Source organism: Harpegnathos saltator, unplaced genomic scaffold, assembly GCF_003227715.2.
Source record: "Harpegnathos saltator strain DR-91 unplaced genomic scaffold, Hsal_v8.6 scaffold694, whole genome shotgun sequence".
In the NCBI taxonomy this organism is placed as follows: Eukaryota; Metazoa; Arthropoda; class Insecta; order Hymenoptera; family Formicidae; genus Harpegnathos; species Harpegnathos saltator.
The window spans coordinates 131,772-148,220 of NW_020230531.1; the positions used below are offsets into that span (position 1 = coordinate 131,772).

Consider the following 16,449-nt stretch of genomic DNA (forward strand, 5'->3'; position numbering starts at 1 on the left):
AAGGTGGAGGGCCCGGGGACGCGAGGAACCAAGGAGTCGGTCAACGACTCGAAGGACGAAGACGGATCGGACGTCGCTTCGACTCTGAGCGGCCTGCTAGCCGGTCTTCCGACCTTGGCGGGCCCCCAACGCCTCGCCAATTCTCTCAGGCAAAAGTTTGCCAGTAACTCGGGTGAGTCGTTGAATGCTCGAAAGAGTCTCGTTGACGTCTTTCGCGACGTAGTCGGTATATCACCCGCGTGTACCGATCGCGTGCGTCGCATCGTTAGCGAGAGAACCACGACTTTGCAAACGCGAGAAGAGTTTTTCTAACATTCAGCACAACGATTGTCGTCGTTTCGAATGTCGTCTGAATTTCGATAGTGATTTACACTAGATTAGACGAGGTTGACGTCAAGGCAAACTTGGTTGCAACCAAGTTGCATTTGATCTGCCTCTATATAAAAGTATGTGGCGATTGAAATAATATCGATAAACTAAATAAACGATGATTTGAGATGAAGTTGTCCGATGGGCAGATGAACGAAGGTTTCGTTTCTAGAGGGAAGTAAGCGAAACTAGACAGATTTTTCAATGCCAGATTCGACGTAGAATCGACAGATTGTCGGAAAAATTGCACTCGGCAACTTTTTCCACAGAGTCGCGCTCGCGAGAGAGAGAGAGAGAGAGAGAGAGAGAGAGAGATACGCACTGTTTCACCGTTTTACAGTGATTAATTACGTGAGGTACTTGACCTTGTTTCAATATATACTCGCGTGTACAAGTCGGTGATAGAAAACAATTATTAATAACAGTCTTTTGTCCCCAACAACAAGCGACACTGTTGATTATATTGATTATCGTTATAGTTGTCCCAATAATCGACACACACTTGGCAAACAACTCGGACGCCAATATCACTGATGATGGTTCCGCAACACTTTTGTATCACTTACACTCATAAAGTGATTAGCAGCGAGAACACTAACAATATTTCGCACGCGCTTCGAACCGCGCCCCTTGTTTTCTCAGCATTTTTCCGTGCTGTTTTTATACGGCTGTAATACTATACACGATATACCGAGCTAAGATGTAGAGTCGATTTCGCGACGCCTTATCGAGGGGGAGCCCCCAACCGGTGTCGTGTTCTCTTTGACTTGCGGAAGGAGAGATGAGGGGAGAGAGAGAGAAACAGAGAGAGAGAGAGAGAGAGAGAGAGAGAGAGAGAGAGAGAGAGAGAGAGAGAGAGAGAGAGAGGGAGAGAGGGAGAGAGGGAGAGAGGGAGAGAGGAGAGAGAGAGAGAGGGAGAGAGAGAGAGAGAGAGAGAGAGAGAGAGAGAGAGAGAGAGAGAGAGAGAGAGAGAGAGAGAGAGAGAGAGAGAGAGAGAGAGAGAGAGAGAGAGAGAGAGAGAGAGAGAGGAGAGAGAGAGAAAGAGAGAGAGAGAGAGAGAGAGAGAAGAAAAGGGCAAGAGCGAGAATGAAAGCGCACTTTCTCGCAAGGTAGAACCCGCAGCTGAAACGTATTTCGCGATCGGGGTTGGGTGTCTATTCGCGCTGACCAGGCCGGGTCAGGGCTCCCCTTGTTTCTTCCCTTGAATAGCTTTCCTCGAGTCTCGTTCTTCGCTTCTCCAGTCGCTGTTTTCTCGGGTATCCGTCGCGGTTGACCGTCGATCAGCGTGGAGAAGGTGCGCGTGGCGCGTGGCGCTGGCGCGGGTGCGGGTGCGGGTGCGGGTGCGGGTGCGGGTGCGGGCGCGGGCGCGCGGGCGCGCGCGCGCGCGCGCGCGTATTTCATTATTCCGCGAGCTAATCGTGCCAACTCGGTGATCTGTTGTAGGTTACCCCCGGCCCGGCCTGATGCGCGCCGCCCCAATCGCGACGATCGCGCTTGGTCACGCTCGCTTGCCGAGGTCGCAACGAGGTGACCGCGGTTAGTTGCTCCCTCTAGACAAACAGGGAAACCGGGAAGCGACCGGGAGCGAGATCGGTCTCGCGAGCGAGACTAGAGCAGCTAGCTAGAGTCTCGAGCCGCCATGACGACGATACCGATACTCAACATGGAGTTCGGCGAGCTCAAAGAGATCGTCTGGACGAAGCTTCAGGAGCCAAAGGCGCAGCGCAAGCTGATCCTGGTGATCGTGTCGGTGGCGCTGTTGCTGGACAATATGCTGTACATGGTGATCGTACCGATCATACCCGACTATCTGCAGTACGTCGGTGCGTTCGGGCCCGTAGAGGAGAACACGGAGAACACAACCGGACCGCCCGCTCATCATGGCCAGGATTCCGCCACAGGGGTGCTGTTCGCGTCGAAGGCGATCGTGCAGCTAATGGTGAACCCGTTTTCCGGTGCGCTCATCGACAAGATCGGCTACGACATCCCCATGATGATCGGGCTGTGCATAATGTTCCTGTCGACCAGCGTGTTCGCGTGCGGCAAGAGCTACGGCGTGCTCTTCTTCGCCAGGAGCCTCCAAGGCGTCGGCTCCGCGTTCGCCGACACCGCCGGCCTCGCCATGATCGCCGATCGCTTCACAGAGGAAGCGGAACGCTCCAAGGCTCTCGGCATCGCGCTGGCCTTCATCAGTTTCGGCTGCCTGGTGGCACCGCCGTTCGGCGGCGCTCTCTACCAGTTCGCCGGCAAGGAGGTGCCGTTCCTCATACTGGCGTTCGTCAGCCTGGCCGACGGTTTCATGCTGCTGCTGGTGATGAAGCCGATAAAGGAGCAGCTGCGCGACAGGAACAGGGAGGAAAAGTCGACGATACCGATCTGGCGGCTGCTCATGGACCCGTACATCGCCGTGTGCGCGGGCGCCCTGATGATGTCGAACGTCGCGCTGGCTTTCCTCGAGCCGACCATCTCGCTGTGGATGGAGGACACGATGACGCACGACAACTGGAAGATCGGTATGGTCTGGCTGCCGGCCTTCTTCCCGCACGTGATGGGCGTGATGATCACGGTGAAGATGGCCAAGCAGTACCCGCAGTACCAGTGGCTGATGGCGGCCTGTGGCCTCGCGCTCGAGGGCTTCTGCTGTTTCATCGTACCCTTCTGCAGCACGTACAAGATGCTGATGATCCCGGTGTGCGGCATCTGCTTCGGCATCGCGCTCATCGACACCGCCCTGCTGCCGACCCTCGGCTACCTGGTGGACGTGAGATACGTGTCGGTCTACGGTAGCATCTATGCGATCGCCGATATATCGTATAGCTTGGCATACGCGGTAGGCCCGATCATAGCCGGTGGCGTCGTCGAGGCGATCGGCTTCACCGCCCTCAACGTCGGCATCGCATTTTCCAACTTGCTCTACGCCCCGGTGCTTTACTATCTCAGGCATATCTACGACTTCAAGCCGTTCCAGGACGAGGCGAACGTACTGATGCAGGATCCGCCCGACAAGGAGTACCAGACGTACGTTCTTCAGGAGCAGCGGCCGATCACCGGCGAAATTGGCAACCATTTGAATCAGACACGCATGGAGACTAATGTCGACCAAAGCTATGTCGATCGAAACTACCAAGCGACGCAACCCAACTACGATCAAGCTGCTGGCTACGGGATGCAGAGTGCGAACACGATCGGCTACAATCAGGTCGCTCACGAGCAACCGCCGCTCTACAATCAGGCTACGGCCGGTTACGGCCAACACGGCGAATACGGCCAGCAGAGGAATTATGCGCTGGAGCAGCAGGAGCAGCAGAGGGGCGGCGCGCAGGTGGACGTGAACCCCTTCAGAAGACCGGCCGATGCGGATCAACGGCCAACTGGGGACAGTAACCCTTTCAGACAAGGAATGTATTAAATTCCGCGACGACCGCCGCGATGTCTCGTGCCGTCGATTCATCGATAATAGAGCGGCCGACCTTTGACCTCGAGAGTGACAGTGTTTGAAAGAATGGAAGAGAGAGAGAGAGGGGGGGAGAGAGAGAGAGAGAGAGAGAGAGAGAGAGAGAGAGAGAGAGAGAGAGAGAGAGAGAGAGAGAGAGAGAGAGAGAGTCTTTGAGACAGGCTTCCACTTATCGGCGGAGAAGCAAGCGCGCTCGCTGAATCTCGATCGTACTCCGAGTATCGTCAACCTTGGTCGGGAATGAGAGGCAACGACTTCCAAATAGTCATTCTGCCAGCAGTGAATCCTGACGGTCCTGGAATCTTGAGATTCGAGCTTCTACTTGAGATTTCGCTAGCTGCACGAATCGCGATGCGAGAAGAAATAAGGAGAGACAAGGCGAGCGCTGAACTGCGACTTGGCGCATCGTCATTTACGGCAAAATATGTGACACTGAAACTACAAGACTGAAGTGGAAGTAATAACATGCGTTGGTACGATAAGCTCGTAAAAAAAGAGAGAGAGAGAGAGAGAGAGAGAGACCCTTTTCGTCGCAAAGAAAAATAATGGAAAGTGAATAATAGTCGCAACGCAACATCGAAATAAATTTAGAGTGAGAGGAAACGAACGTGTGTCGCTATTGCGAAGAAAGAGAAGGGATTTGCGTCTTTTGTCGTGAAATATGCACGATTTAGGACGCAAGTTGTAGTTGCGTAAGAAAATCGGAAGAGAAAGAGCGAGGATTCGCAACCGCGACAAAAGCTTTCCGTCAGCGAAGATGTTCGCTCGCTCGTTGCTGAGCAAGTTGTTTTGAGTTTTTACGGCTTTTCTTGAAAATCGTTCTATCGCTGGACGGAAATATCATATCGTTAATTAAGGCGTCAGAAATTTAGGAAATAAGGTTTTAAGTTAAGTAGGTAAATGTATAGAGAGTTGCGACAAAGATAGACAAAACTCGACGTTTAAAGTTCGCTCTACAATGGCAAAGTATTCGTCTCAATTCCGATTTTTGGACGAGTCTTGTGTTACTCCTGTTATGCTAATTATTGAAAAATATCATCGAGAGATACTACTTGAAAGATAAAATTTGGATTCACTAAGCATGTTTTTGGTTAACGAAATCTACAATGTTCGTTACACATACGCATACACACACATGTATGTGTATGTAAATTCCTTGTCATGATTAATTGTTATGGACGTTAATAAAGCTAAATAAAACCTCTTTTTCTCTCTCGTTCAAAATGCGTGTGAAATTCTGTCGAAATTTTCTTCTTTTTGAAATTTTCGATATTATATGTTACGTTACGTTTCATACGCATTTATTTCCATATCTTTAGAATACCGACAGAAATAACTTTTCCAATCGGTACAAAATGAGGAACGATCTCGTTAAAAATCCAAATAAATAAAAGATTAATGTCTGGTTAAAAGAGATACGATTGAGATAAAGCGACATTTCTCCCTGCGCAACGTCTTATTGTCCCTTCGTTATACCTTTGGGTATCGATCGGGTACTTTGCCGCGATAACAGAGCAATACCAGTACCAAGGCGCGAGCGCGTCAAAGTAAACATATCTGTATTTTTATGAGATTACTTTCCCAATTGAAGAGATATCTCGTTTGAACCTCGTCGATTTGGTTCATCGTGAAAAACTGTGCGATATTTAGAAGAAATATATATGTATATATGTGTGTGTGTATATATATATATACAGACGCGCGCGCGCGCATACACACACACCACGCGCGCACACACACACACACACGGCGCGCGCGCACACACACACACACACACACACACACACACACACACACACGCACACACACACACACACACACACACACACACACACATACACACATACACACTCACACACATATATATATATAGACGCATTTCTATATACTATATATGTATATAATTACATGAAATTTTTTTATCATGTGTCACAGTGACTCGGCTGCAAGGTTACGCTGCAGCGATTATCGCGAAGAGTGTTTCGATCGTCTAAAATGCACGTATAATACGCAGCACATGTACCAAATTGAATTTCAACTTACGACATATCCGATACAAATCTGTGTGCAATATATCGAGTGCTTAAGATTGAACTCTCGTGGTATTCTTTGATCGTACGTTTCCACGTGTAACATTTCCTCCACGAGAAAAGCATATCTCAATATCAACTCGCGGCGGAAAGAAACGAATTACGGGGTCGAGAAGACAACCGACCGATCGTAGACATGTCTTCGCTACTTTTGTCGTCGGCACCTGCCAAGCCTTACGACCGAGCGCACTGCATTCGTGCATTAGTACGTTCGTATCTACTCGTCGATACTAAGAGACGGAAAGTTGCGGAAAGCAACAAATGAACAAAGGATCAATCAGCGCTAGTACCGATAACGATAGCGAAGCATCGACACGACGATTATCGGCGGCGATTAAAGGGCGCGAGAAGAGGATTCCTCGATCGTCAGGAAGGGATCCGCTTTGCTCGCGATCGAACCTCGGAAGCACTCGCGGCCGCACCGCGCGGATCCACGAGGCTCGTCGCGAGTTAACTTTGAGTTAACAGTGCCTGAACTTTTTGCGGTTTTTATCCCTGTTGTCGCGAGACTCGTAGTACGAACGAATATCGTCAACTCTCCCGTTGCATCCAAGCAAGTGTGTACCCGATAACGTAACGTGTAACGTAGATAGACACTATTTATTAGACCGCAATATATATATATATATATGTACATATATATATATATATATATATATATACACACGAGCATGTACCTAAACATAGGCTACGTATTTTCTTTTATAGCTGAAAGAGAAAAAGCGTTCTACCTTTCGCGTTGTGGCGTTTCATTTCTATGAGCTGGCCTCTACTTAACTTAAGGATTTTATCGTAACGACGACGTGTGACTCGCCGATAATACTTGCCGCGATTCCGCTGGTAGATCGAGACCGAATTAACGCGATGGTAAGGCTAACACTCGCAAGGAATCCCCGAGTTAACGTGACTTTCGACCGACCCTGCTTTATTAATTTTTTTAGCGACCTACATTTAAGATGATTAGGACGATCGTGCGTTCGTTAGACAAATTACGTTTACATAAGGTGCTCTCTCGCGCGTTCCTTCTCGATTCGAGACCAGTGAAGTCGTCAAGCTATCGCGTACCGAGAGTACCGAGACTTCATTATCGGCAAGGCGTTGCATCGATTGCACTATGGTTATACATACACATATTACACGTATATCGCATAAAAACTACTTGTAGCTTCTTTTGTCTCTTGTAAATATACGTATATACACACACACGCACACACACACACACACACATTATGCGTGCGCGATAAAAGAAGAGAAAGTGATTTCCTACGCGTGCGGAAAAGTCGCACACACAAGATAGTTCACAATTAACGCCACTCCAATCAGCTACAGATCCTACATAATTTGTTGCTGAAATTTTCCGTTCCAAATTTAGTCGTTTACTCGTTCGCTTGAACTTATTTCGTAAAATACATTTTCTTGTAGCTCACGACACACCTCTTGACCGGAACGAGAATCTCTCCCATTACCTTGCCTTTATAACTTGTCATTTTAAATAATGACAATTTTGGGCAATTTTAGATCTGACCTACATGTGTTGTATTGATTGCGAGCCCTGTGTAAGCGACGATATATAAGTATGACATTCTTTTTCTCCTACGTCGAAATCTAATCGAATCTAACTTGGTTTGTTCAAATGTTGCGAGACATAGTACAGAGTGACTGACACCGGTGATCTCCACTTTATTATGACAGAGTACGAAATGCGCGCGCATACTCACATGTACTCACATATCATAAACCGGGAATATGTATAGTCGCTGGTATTATATATTTAATTATTCGTGTATAATATGCATATTATACCGTGCGCGACAAACAGTCTATCGTGCATCTCGAAATTATCATAAACGTAGCATCCTACCTGCAATACATCCGCACTTTACGTGTACACACATACACACACACACACACACATGTATGTATGTATATTTAATTGATGAACAACCAGGTAATTCGAGATACGTATATAATTGAAATCCTATGACACTGTAATGTTGTTGAACCGGTTATTAAAGATATCATTGTTACCGAAGAATACAACGTGTTACACTTTGTATTGTGTGTGTCGACATACCTCATTATTGATCTCTCAAGTCTGTATCTGAATATTTCGACGAGTACGCGAATGAAACAAGTTTTGTAAGATTGGTCGAAGAAACAATTTCTTTCGAAAATGTTTCCTCTCCTGTTTGTTCGCAATTCGATGCGCGATCGGTCGGTCGGTCGGTCGGTCGGTCGGTCAGTCGGTCGGTCGGTCGGTCGATCGGTCGAGAGAGAGAGAGAGAGAGAGAGAGAGAGAGAGAGAGAGAGAGAGAGAGAGAGAGAGAGAGATATCGAATCGACATCGATATCGTAGCACAAGATACCGCGTAAAGGGTGATAGGTCGAAGGAAGGGCTTAGGCTCTTATGTCGCGCAGAATTCGGACCTGATGAAAAAGCGAGCGTGAAAAAACGAGCGAAAGCGATGACGACACGAGATATTCATGGAATGTCTGTGGGGCTCTAGTGTCACCCTAACCCTATCAAAGTGTAATAATATTTATATTAGGGCGCAGCTGAAAGAGGGTAGGGCCGTAGGGCTGGGGTAAGCGAAATGCTTCGGGGCTGTCCCCCTATACCGGCTATACGGGGGGGGGGCTGTCTCCTGGTAACAATCGGCCGGCCGATATCGATCGCAACCTCATAACGAGTACGCGACATCGATAATCCGTCCCGGTCTGTTCCGCCCGGTTATCGCTTGATCGAGCGAATTACAATTTACGAATATATATACATATAGTCGCGGCTACATAATGTTGCCAGCTTTCGGATATTCTGTCTCTCGGTCTTATTCTATGTCTCTCTTGGTAACGACACGTCTTTCAGACAGAAAATAGAATTGGTCCTGGACCAATTGTTTCATAGTTTCTCTCGCTACGATATATATATATCCACTCTGCTCTAGTCTCTAAAGATATATAATTCGTTTGTTTTGAGAATTATCCGACATGCTACATGTACGCGCGAATAGATTGTGCATCGTATATCTCCACGTGTCCCCACGTGATTCGTCCAAGATTGTCCAAGATTACAAATGACGAGCGCACTCGGTGTGCACTTCTTCAGACGCGGATTATCGATTCCCTTCTATTTTTGCTGGCCGTAATAGCGCGCGTCTAAAAGTCTCTAGGTATCTCCTTAGGAGATAGATTAGAAAAATTGCAAAAAGCCCAAGTGGGTCGTTCTCAGAGAAATTTGCAGAGAAGTTGCTTGCAAAGTCACGAAGCATGAAACTGCTGCGATAAAATTTCGATCAAGATCAGAGCGATCAGGGGCGACAAATGTGCAGAGATGTGCAGCATCGAGAGCGAGACTCCTCGGAGACTTCAACGAAATCTCCGAAGACTTCAACGAACCATAACAGATGAGGTCCTCATCTGAAATACGACATTACAAAAAGATTATAAAGAGAACAATGTGTTACATCAAACTAACGAATTATAAATGAGAATCATCGAGAAGAACGAGATTTACACGATGTGTGTGTTTGGGACGAGGAATCGTTCACCCAGCAACCGAAGAATGTTAACCGAGCGTGGATCTGCAGAGAAACTGTTCGAATTTCAGCCAATAATATATCCCCGAAATGGCTCCAAAGCGGCAAACGAGCCGACAAATCGGATTCGGACGGGATGCTGGACGTTACGTTGGACGTAGCCAAAGCAGAGCGTGACGCGGGGTGGTCCGCACCGCCCGAACTCTGATTAGGTTATTCCGACGCCTCTCTCCGTTCTTGCCCTTTACTCCTTATCCGAGCTCGCGACCCTTCAAGATTGGCCAGGCACGATTAATTGACGGTAGTCCCTCCGAGACTTCTCGACGTGATTCGAAACGACAGCTACGAATTCCAGGAGGGTGCGAAGAAGAAAGGCACAAGGGTGTACACGTACTCGACGTGGATCCGTGTCGGGTGTCAGTACTTTAAGATTAAGTCATTGGGCGAAACTTGTTGATCGTGACTTGTCTCGAGACGCTGAGAGAGAACATCGCCAATTTTTGCGACGAACCAATGTGATTTCTCGCATCGCACAAACGTATCACATATAGCTCCTATCGACGCTTTGGCGAACACCTTAATCATATTACGGATTATGTTTTATTCGCATACCTGCGAATTCACAAACAAGCGTGCATCAAGGACAAAGAGACATTCCAAACCGTACATTCCATGACCGTAATCATGTTCGTCACGTTCATGCGAATCGCCAACGACACTCGCCGTCGTTACGTATCTCCCACACGGTACGCGAACCATTATTAATCATCGATCATCATCGGTACGTACGTGTACTGTTTGTTAATGAGCGAACATGTTGATATTCGCTAACTGTAGCGATCGCTACAGCCGAAATTCAGGACGGGATCCCAAAGGAGAATGGTCCGCGACCATTTGTCTTTAGGGTCTTTACCTCGAGATGCTTGTGTGATGCTGTGGGAAATAAACGAACGACTACATACGGATAGGCGGACTCTACATGCGCGGTATACATGATCTCTATTCGTCGTGTCACGTCCGATTGCATCCGGTGACTTTGAAAGAAAATACGAAGAAAATTTATTTTATACGTCAAATTATTTATAGATCGTTTTATACCTCCTTCGGAAATAACAGACGTTGCGAAGAAGGAAAAGACGTGTGCAATTTATTTAATTGATAAAAAATAAAATAATACAATACGTAGACTTGGCAGCGCAGTTTGCCAATTTACTCGTATCGGAACGAGCGCAGTAAAGACCCAGTGACATTTAACTGGTTTCTGGAACGCGATCCATATTCGGAGGAAGCTAATTTGGGAAATATGGCAAACCCGCGCGTGTCAGTGCTGATTCGGACAATCAGATTAGAACTTGAAAGAGTATGCCTGTGAGATTTTTCAAAAGGCCACACACGTTAGACAAACGGTCAGTTTTAGAAGAAGAAACAGGAGGGCACACAAAAGACGAGTCGCGAGCGATTCCACGCAACGGCGGAAGAATCATCGATTAAATGATACTGAAAATCGGCTACGCTAATATTGTTGAGTGACGAACAATCGGATTTAGGGATTATACCAAGGGCTATCCTCGTGTCGAGTAGCGCATTGTTGCGCGACTATCGTCGGGAATGATTAGAGCGAGATGAACATAGCGAGCTAGCGAGCTACAAGGCGTTACAAGGCCGTCATTGCCGTGTATGTTCGGACAATAATCATAAACTGATTGGCTCAATCGAGAGAGAAGAGACAGAGAGACAGAGAGACAGAGAGACAGAGAGACAGAGAGACAGAGAGAGAGAGAGAGAGAGAGAGAGAGAGAGACAATTGATTTGACTCGCGCGACTTTACCGCGCGCTCTTTAAAGCGCGTACTTTGGCTCTAGCTTCCTTATTCCCATTGAGCACAAACTCTCGAATCAACAACGTGTGTTTCACGCACATTTTATGTTAAACCCTCTTATCACGCTGACATATTTCTTCCTCGAGCGGCACGTTCGAACGTGCGTTCTCTCCTCCAGCCCGTACTCCAGGGACGTGCTCTCTCCACCCCCTAGGAGTGGTGACCCTATCGAGTGACCCTATACCGAATCGCGACATTCGCGCGTCTTTGCCGTGGAAAAAAAAAACGTCCAAACGGGGGGGGGAGGGGGATGTTGCACGGTGTGATCGATAATGTGATATAACGCTAGTTTATCGCGTGATTTATCAAGCGCGATCGTATCGGCGACCTTCTCCACGATCCCTCGAAACATGGAGAATCGGTGGTAGTAGCAGCGGGGAGACCGCAACGGTGACAAATTGTCGGTCCGCAAGAAGGGTGAAAGAAACACGTCGGTCTACGCCTACATCTGTTTCCGCGCTAATACCTCATATAACTCTTACGACGCCGTGACTCGGGGGACAGCCACGCGGGAAAACGTAATCGGAAAGAGAGCGGGAGAGAGTGAAACCACGACGGCGATGGACGGCGAGACGGCGAGACGGGGGTGGACTGTGTTATCTACACCCCGAAGATATATCGCGACCGACGTGTCTTCGCACATTCTCGCCCGGCATACGGCGACATAAATAATACATCTGCGCCTGTCGCTTTGTGGACCCGCGCGAGACCGCGGACGATCGTCTCGATAGAGAATTTCTACGCTTGTTTCCACGAGAAAGTTGAAAGAAGCCGGTGCATTTTGTTACATACATTCATCCTGATTCTGATTTAATCATATGTTTGCTTTCACGCAAGCTCTATACACGCACACTCCAAAATATGCGGTGAGAAAATTCGATAAACTCGCGTATCCCTGTGCTTCCCCCGTGGAGAAGGAGGGAGGAGAGGCAAGGCGATAACAAACCGTCTTGTTCGTCAAAAGTCCTTCTTGTTCGAAACGTCTAGGCAAACTCTCTCTCTCTCTCTCTCTCTCTCTCTCTCTCTCTCTCTCTCTCTCTCTCTCTCTCTCTCTCTCTCTCTCTCTCCCTCTCTCTCTCTCTCTCGCTCTCCATGAAATAGTGCGCTTGACATGCCAATCTAAAATTGGCAAAAATGCTCTGTCGTCGTCGGGGATGGTAGCGCCCTACTCGGTCTAGCCCGAGAGAGAACGTTAGCTCTGAAGAGCGAATCCACTTATAGTCGGATGCGGCCTGTCCAAGTATCCCCTTGAACGGCACGATTCGCGTGCTCTATCTGCCGTCGGTCGGCCGGAGGCCGACCACCCTGTACCAGACCAGCCGGCGGCGAGGAAGGCGGCGACGCGGGACGGGACTCCGCGTAACAAACGCGGATCGTGTAAGGGGTCGAGGAGATAAAATGAGATCGTGTCTCGGGGTTGGCTAGGGGAACGGTTGGAAGATTGAGAAGAAAAGAAATTGGTACATCGCGCGCGCGTCCGGGAAGAATGAGCCGGTCGGTCACTGCCGATGCGATGCGAAAAGGAGGCGAAAAGGAGGATTGGCCATGTCGCGCGGGATACGACCAAATCGCCTCCCCACCCCCCCGCCCCGCGCTACTAACGGCAAGGCCTGCCGCTCTTCTTCTTGCTGCAAACCGCGGGAACCCCGCGGGAATTGAACAATCAACCGCAAACACACGCTGCAACTTATCGCGATATTCTGCGATTTTATTGTATCTCATCGCGTGTTTACCGACGAAAATTTCCCAAAATGTACACTTATGCATCTTGAGATTCTTTCTCTCCGTGATATACTTGAAAGCGAGTCGAGATCGCGCGAGGAAACGCGAGTTCAACGCTGCGTACACATTATGAGATATACTAACAATATATGATGAGCCTGCCCTGGAGTTATTATACGTTCGTCGAATGATCGATAATTCATTGGGATGACAGCAATCGCTCGCTAAACGAACGGCTGAAATAGTGCAGGAAATGCGCGACGGTGTGGATCGCTCGGGAAGCGCCAAACGACCGCACTTCCGGTTCGTGCGGCAAAGTGTTTCCTGTGACCTCTGCGCGCGAGGGGCGGCAACCCCTTCTTGTACTTGTGGGCGGTCGCGGAGGGTAAAGGGCAACAATGCCGCGAGCAACCACTCGAGCGCCGCAGCCTTTGTCTGAAAATCTCACTCGAGTTCTCTTTTCCGCTCCAACCCTCTACTCAAGTCCCTGCAGCCCCCCTTTGCCTCCTTTAACGATGGAGTACGCGCACGTGTGTGTGTGTGTGTGTGTGTGGTTGCTGTCCCTTTGAATTTTAAGAAAAAAGCTCCCGTGGGCGGCCTCGTCTCGCGTCTGTGTCTTGCATGTCGTTACTTTGGCATCCCGATTAAAAGAAGAATGAAGAACAAACGTGCTTATTCAGCGCTTGAATGCCAAAGTCGCAGAATTCAAAATAATTAAGTTACGTAACGACTTGGACAAATTTTGACGGTCAATGTCTGCTAATTGTGTCTGTGTTGCCCTTCCTTCCCTTTACTTATTATTGTCACACATCCCACACGAGAAGTAGTTTAAGCAATGTCTCGATTTATTCGGGAATAATTATTCCGTTGCGCTTGTTAACAAAGGATCGGGCGAAAGCTTTGGCCGATTGGATCGAATTACACGCGTGAAAGAGTGCAGATTGCGCACGCAGTGAACACAGGATCCGACTGAGCCGAGAAAAGCATCGAGAGTTCGGTCAAACTTGCTCCCGATCGCGGCGCGCGATTATGCGATAATGCAGGCAGTACGGTTCTTAAACAAAATTAAAATAAATTTGGCGTGATATACGCAACAGTCTGCATCGATCAATATGATTGATTAGTCGGTCGATCATCAATATATATCTGCCGGTGTGTAAGCAGGTGCGCACCACGATATAACGTTAAAGCGGAAAAGAATATGAATGTTTCGCGTCGATTTAAGCGGTCGTTCAAGTTGTAATAAGTTAGTAGCGACGGAGCGACGTGCTGAGCGATGTTGTGATGAGCAATGTTGCGTCAGGTCTACTTGTCCGCGCGTTTCTTGCGTGACCTGCGTGACTATACATCGGACCCACGCGTATTGACTCTATGTCGATTCTACGATTTCAAGAATTTCGCGTCAACAAGTTCAATTAGTCACTACGGTAACTGTGGCAAGAGTTCCGTGGCAAACATACACGACGGTCCTAACGGTAAGATTATCCTTTCTTTCGTGCCGCTCTTTGACAAAAAAAAAAAAAAAAGAAAAAAAACAAAACGACAATACGATAATGTACGAACAAACGATAATGTAATTGACCAGTAAAATGAATCGTAACGTCATGTCGCCGCGAAGGCAAATCGTTCCGACCTCTGATATTGACGATACTCGAAGGACGTTGACGCGTTACGCCAACACAGCTTTCATACTTTACCTTGCTTTAACTTGAGTGCATATGCGTTCCCAGCAAATATATTTGCTGACAATTACCAACAAGCCGCAAACTCCGAAACCGACCGACCGAAGCAGACCGACATTTCGCAGTGCGTGTTAATTCCGTCTCGAAGGACAGCTTTCGAAAAGACGCTATTATGTTTACGGTATAACCACGGGCATAACCACGCGATGTGACATTGGAAGTTACGAAACAAGTTACAAAGTCGATTCTAGCAGCGCGATATTACGGGTCAGTTTGGATTAGAGATTTAAAGAGAGATGAGTTCCCGTTGTTGTTTTTCAAAAATTCGTATAACAATAATACACTACAACAGAGCAAAGGAAAAGAAAGCACTTGACGCCTTGAAAAAGAAAAAAGTAGAAAAAAATAGAAAAAAATAGAAAAAAAAAACAAGTGTGCACCAAACGCATCCTCACAATTGTATAAAATAAAATAGCATATGTATACGATACGTAGCGGGGTGTTAGATAGAAATCTAATATACCCAACGACATACATGCTTGCTTTGTATAATAATATTTCTCGTCTGCGATTTATTCGCTTTAAAATATACATATGCTAGGCATTTAGCGGCTTGATCTTGCGCGTGACGGTTTAACAACATCTTCTTTCTATTTCGTCCCGACACGCGAACACAAGTAGATGCTTATCGCGCTGTTCGCGCCTTATTTTTCACGCAGTTGTCACTTGAAGCCACGCAACAGTTTTACAACAGTTACGAAAGCGAAAGTATTTGCGAAACACATCTGACCCTCGTATTTCCTCCCCGTACACCCCTAACCCCCTCACCCTTTTCTCGTACCGCCTTGTGCCCGTAAAAACGGGCCACCCCGCCTTATGAATAAAATAAAGCGTCATCATATCGCGCGTATTATTATTCGGTACGTAACGACAGTTCTCGACGACGACGACGACGACGACGACGACGACGATAGCAATGTCGCGACGTGGTCTCCGCCTTTCCGCGTGTTCTACCACTCACTCACACAAGTGAACCGGTATCATCACGTAGCTACCATGTTGCGTTATGGGCATCACAGTTTGCCCATAAAATGGCATTAGCGCTTCCCCCATATGTCGCGCGACAAGCCGAATTGATCCGAGCGAGAAGGAAAGAGAGTTTCCCTCCGCAGTTACCGTGTTTGCGCATCGCGCACCAAACGACAACGAGGAGGAATTTAAGCATGCGGTCGATTTCCGAAAGTCGAAAGAAGACGGTGCGTATCTCCTCTCGAAACGTCGCGCCGCTCTGGCAAGCTCATGCGACGAAAGGCTTTTTATCGAGCGAAAGGAAAAAGCACGAACGCGATCGCAGTGTCGTGGCGAATAAAGGGCGAATGGCCGTCGATCCTCCCTTCCACCTTCTTCTTCTTCTTCTTGCCCAAGCGGAGAGCGGCCCGGAGAGAGTCCACCCTAGTCCACCCTCATGAGGTAATAGCGAATCGGTGGGGTAGCCGCAGTAACGACGAGCGTCGTCAGTTAATCAAGCCATTTCGTTCCTGCGGGATTGGGACTCGAGGATTCGATTCTCCTTGAACCGCGACGATTTTTCCGTACTACTTCCGAGATATACTATATAACACGTGTCTTCGTATATCGTTGCGTTATCGCCTTAACCGGCTTAAAAAAAAACATTAAAGATTCGTCACGGTATCAAACTCAAAGTGTTCGGTCTCTC

At 47.9% G+C, this 16,449-nt stretch overlaps 1 protein-coding gene across 1 annotated transcript; it reads left to right on the top strand.

Annotated features, from left to right (window-relative positions):
• On the top strand, positions 1-5,027 carry VAChT (Vesicular acetylcholine transporter). Its single transcript, XM_011153782.3, has 2 exons — positions 1-172; positions 1,813-5,027. The coding sequence occupies exon 2, from the start codon at positions 2,009-2,011 to the stop codon at positions 3,776-3,778; it is 1,770 nt and encodes a 589-aa protein (XP_011152084.2). The 5' UTR covers positions 1-172; positions 1,813-2,008; the 3' UTR covers positions 3,779-5,027.
• Positions 5,028-16,449: the final 11,422 nt, after the last annotated feature.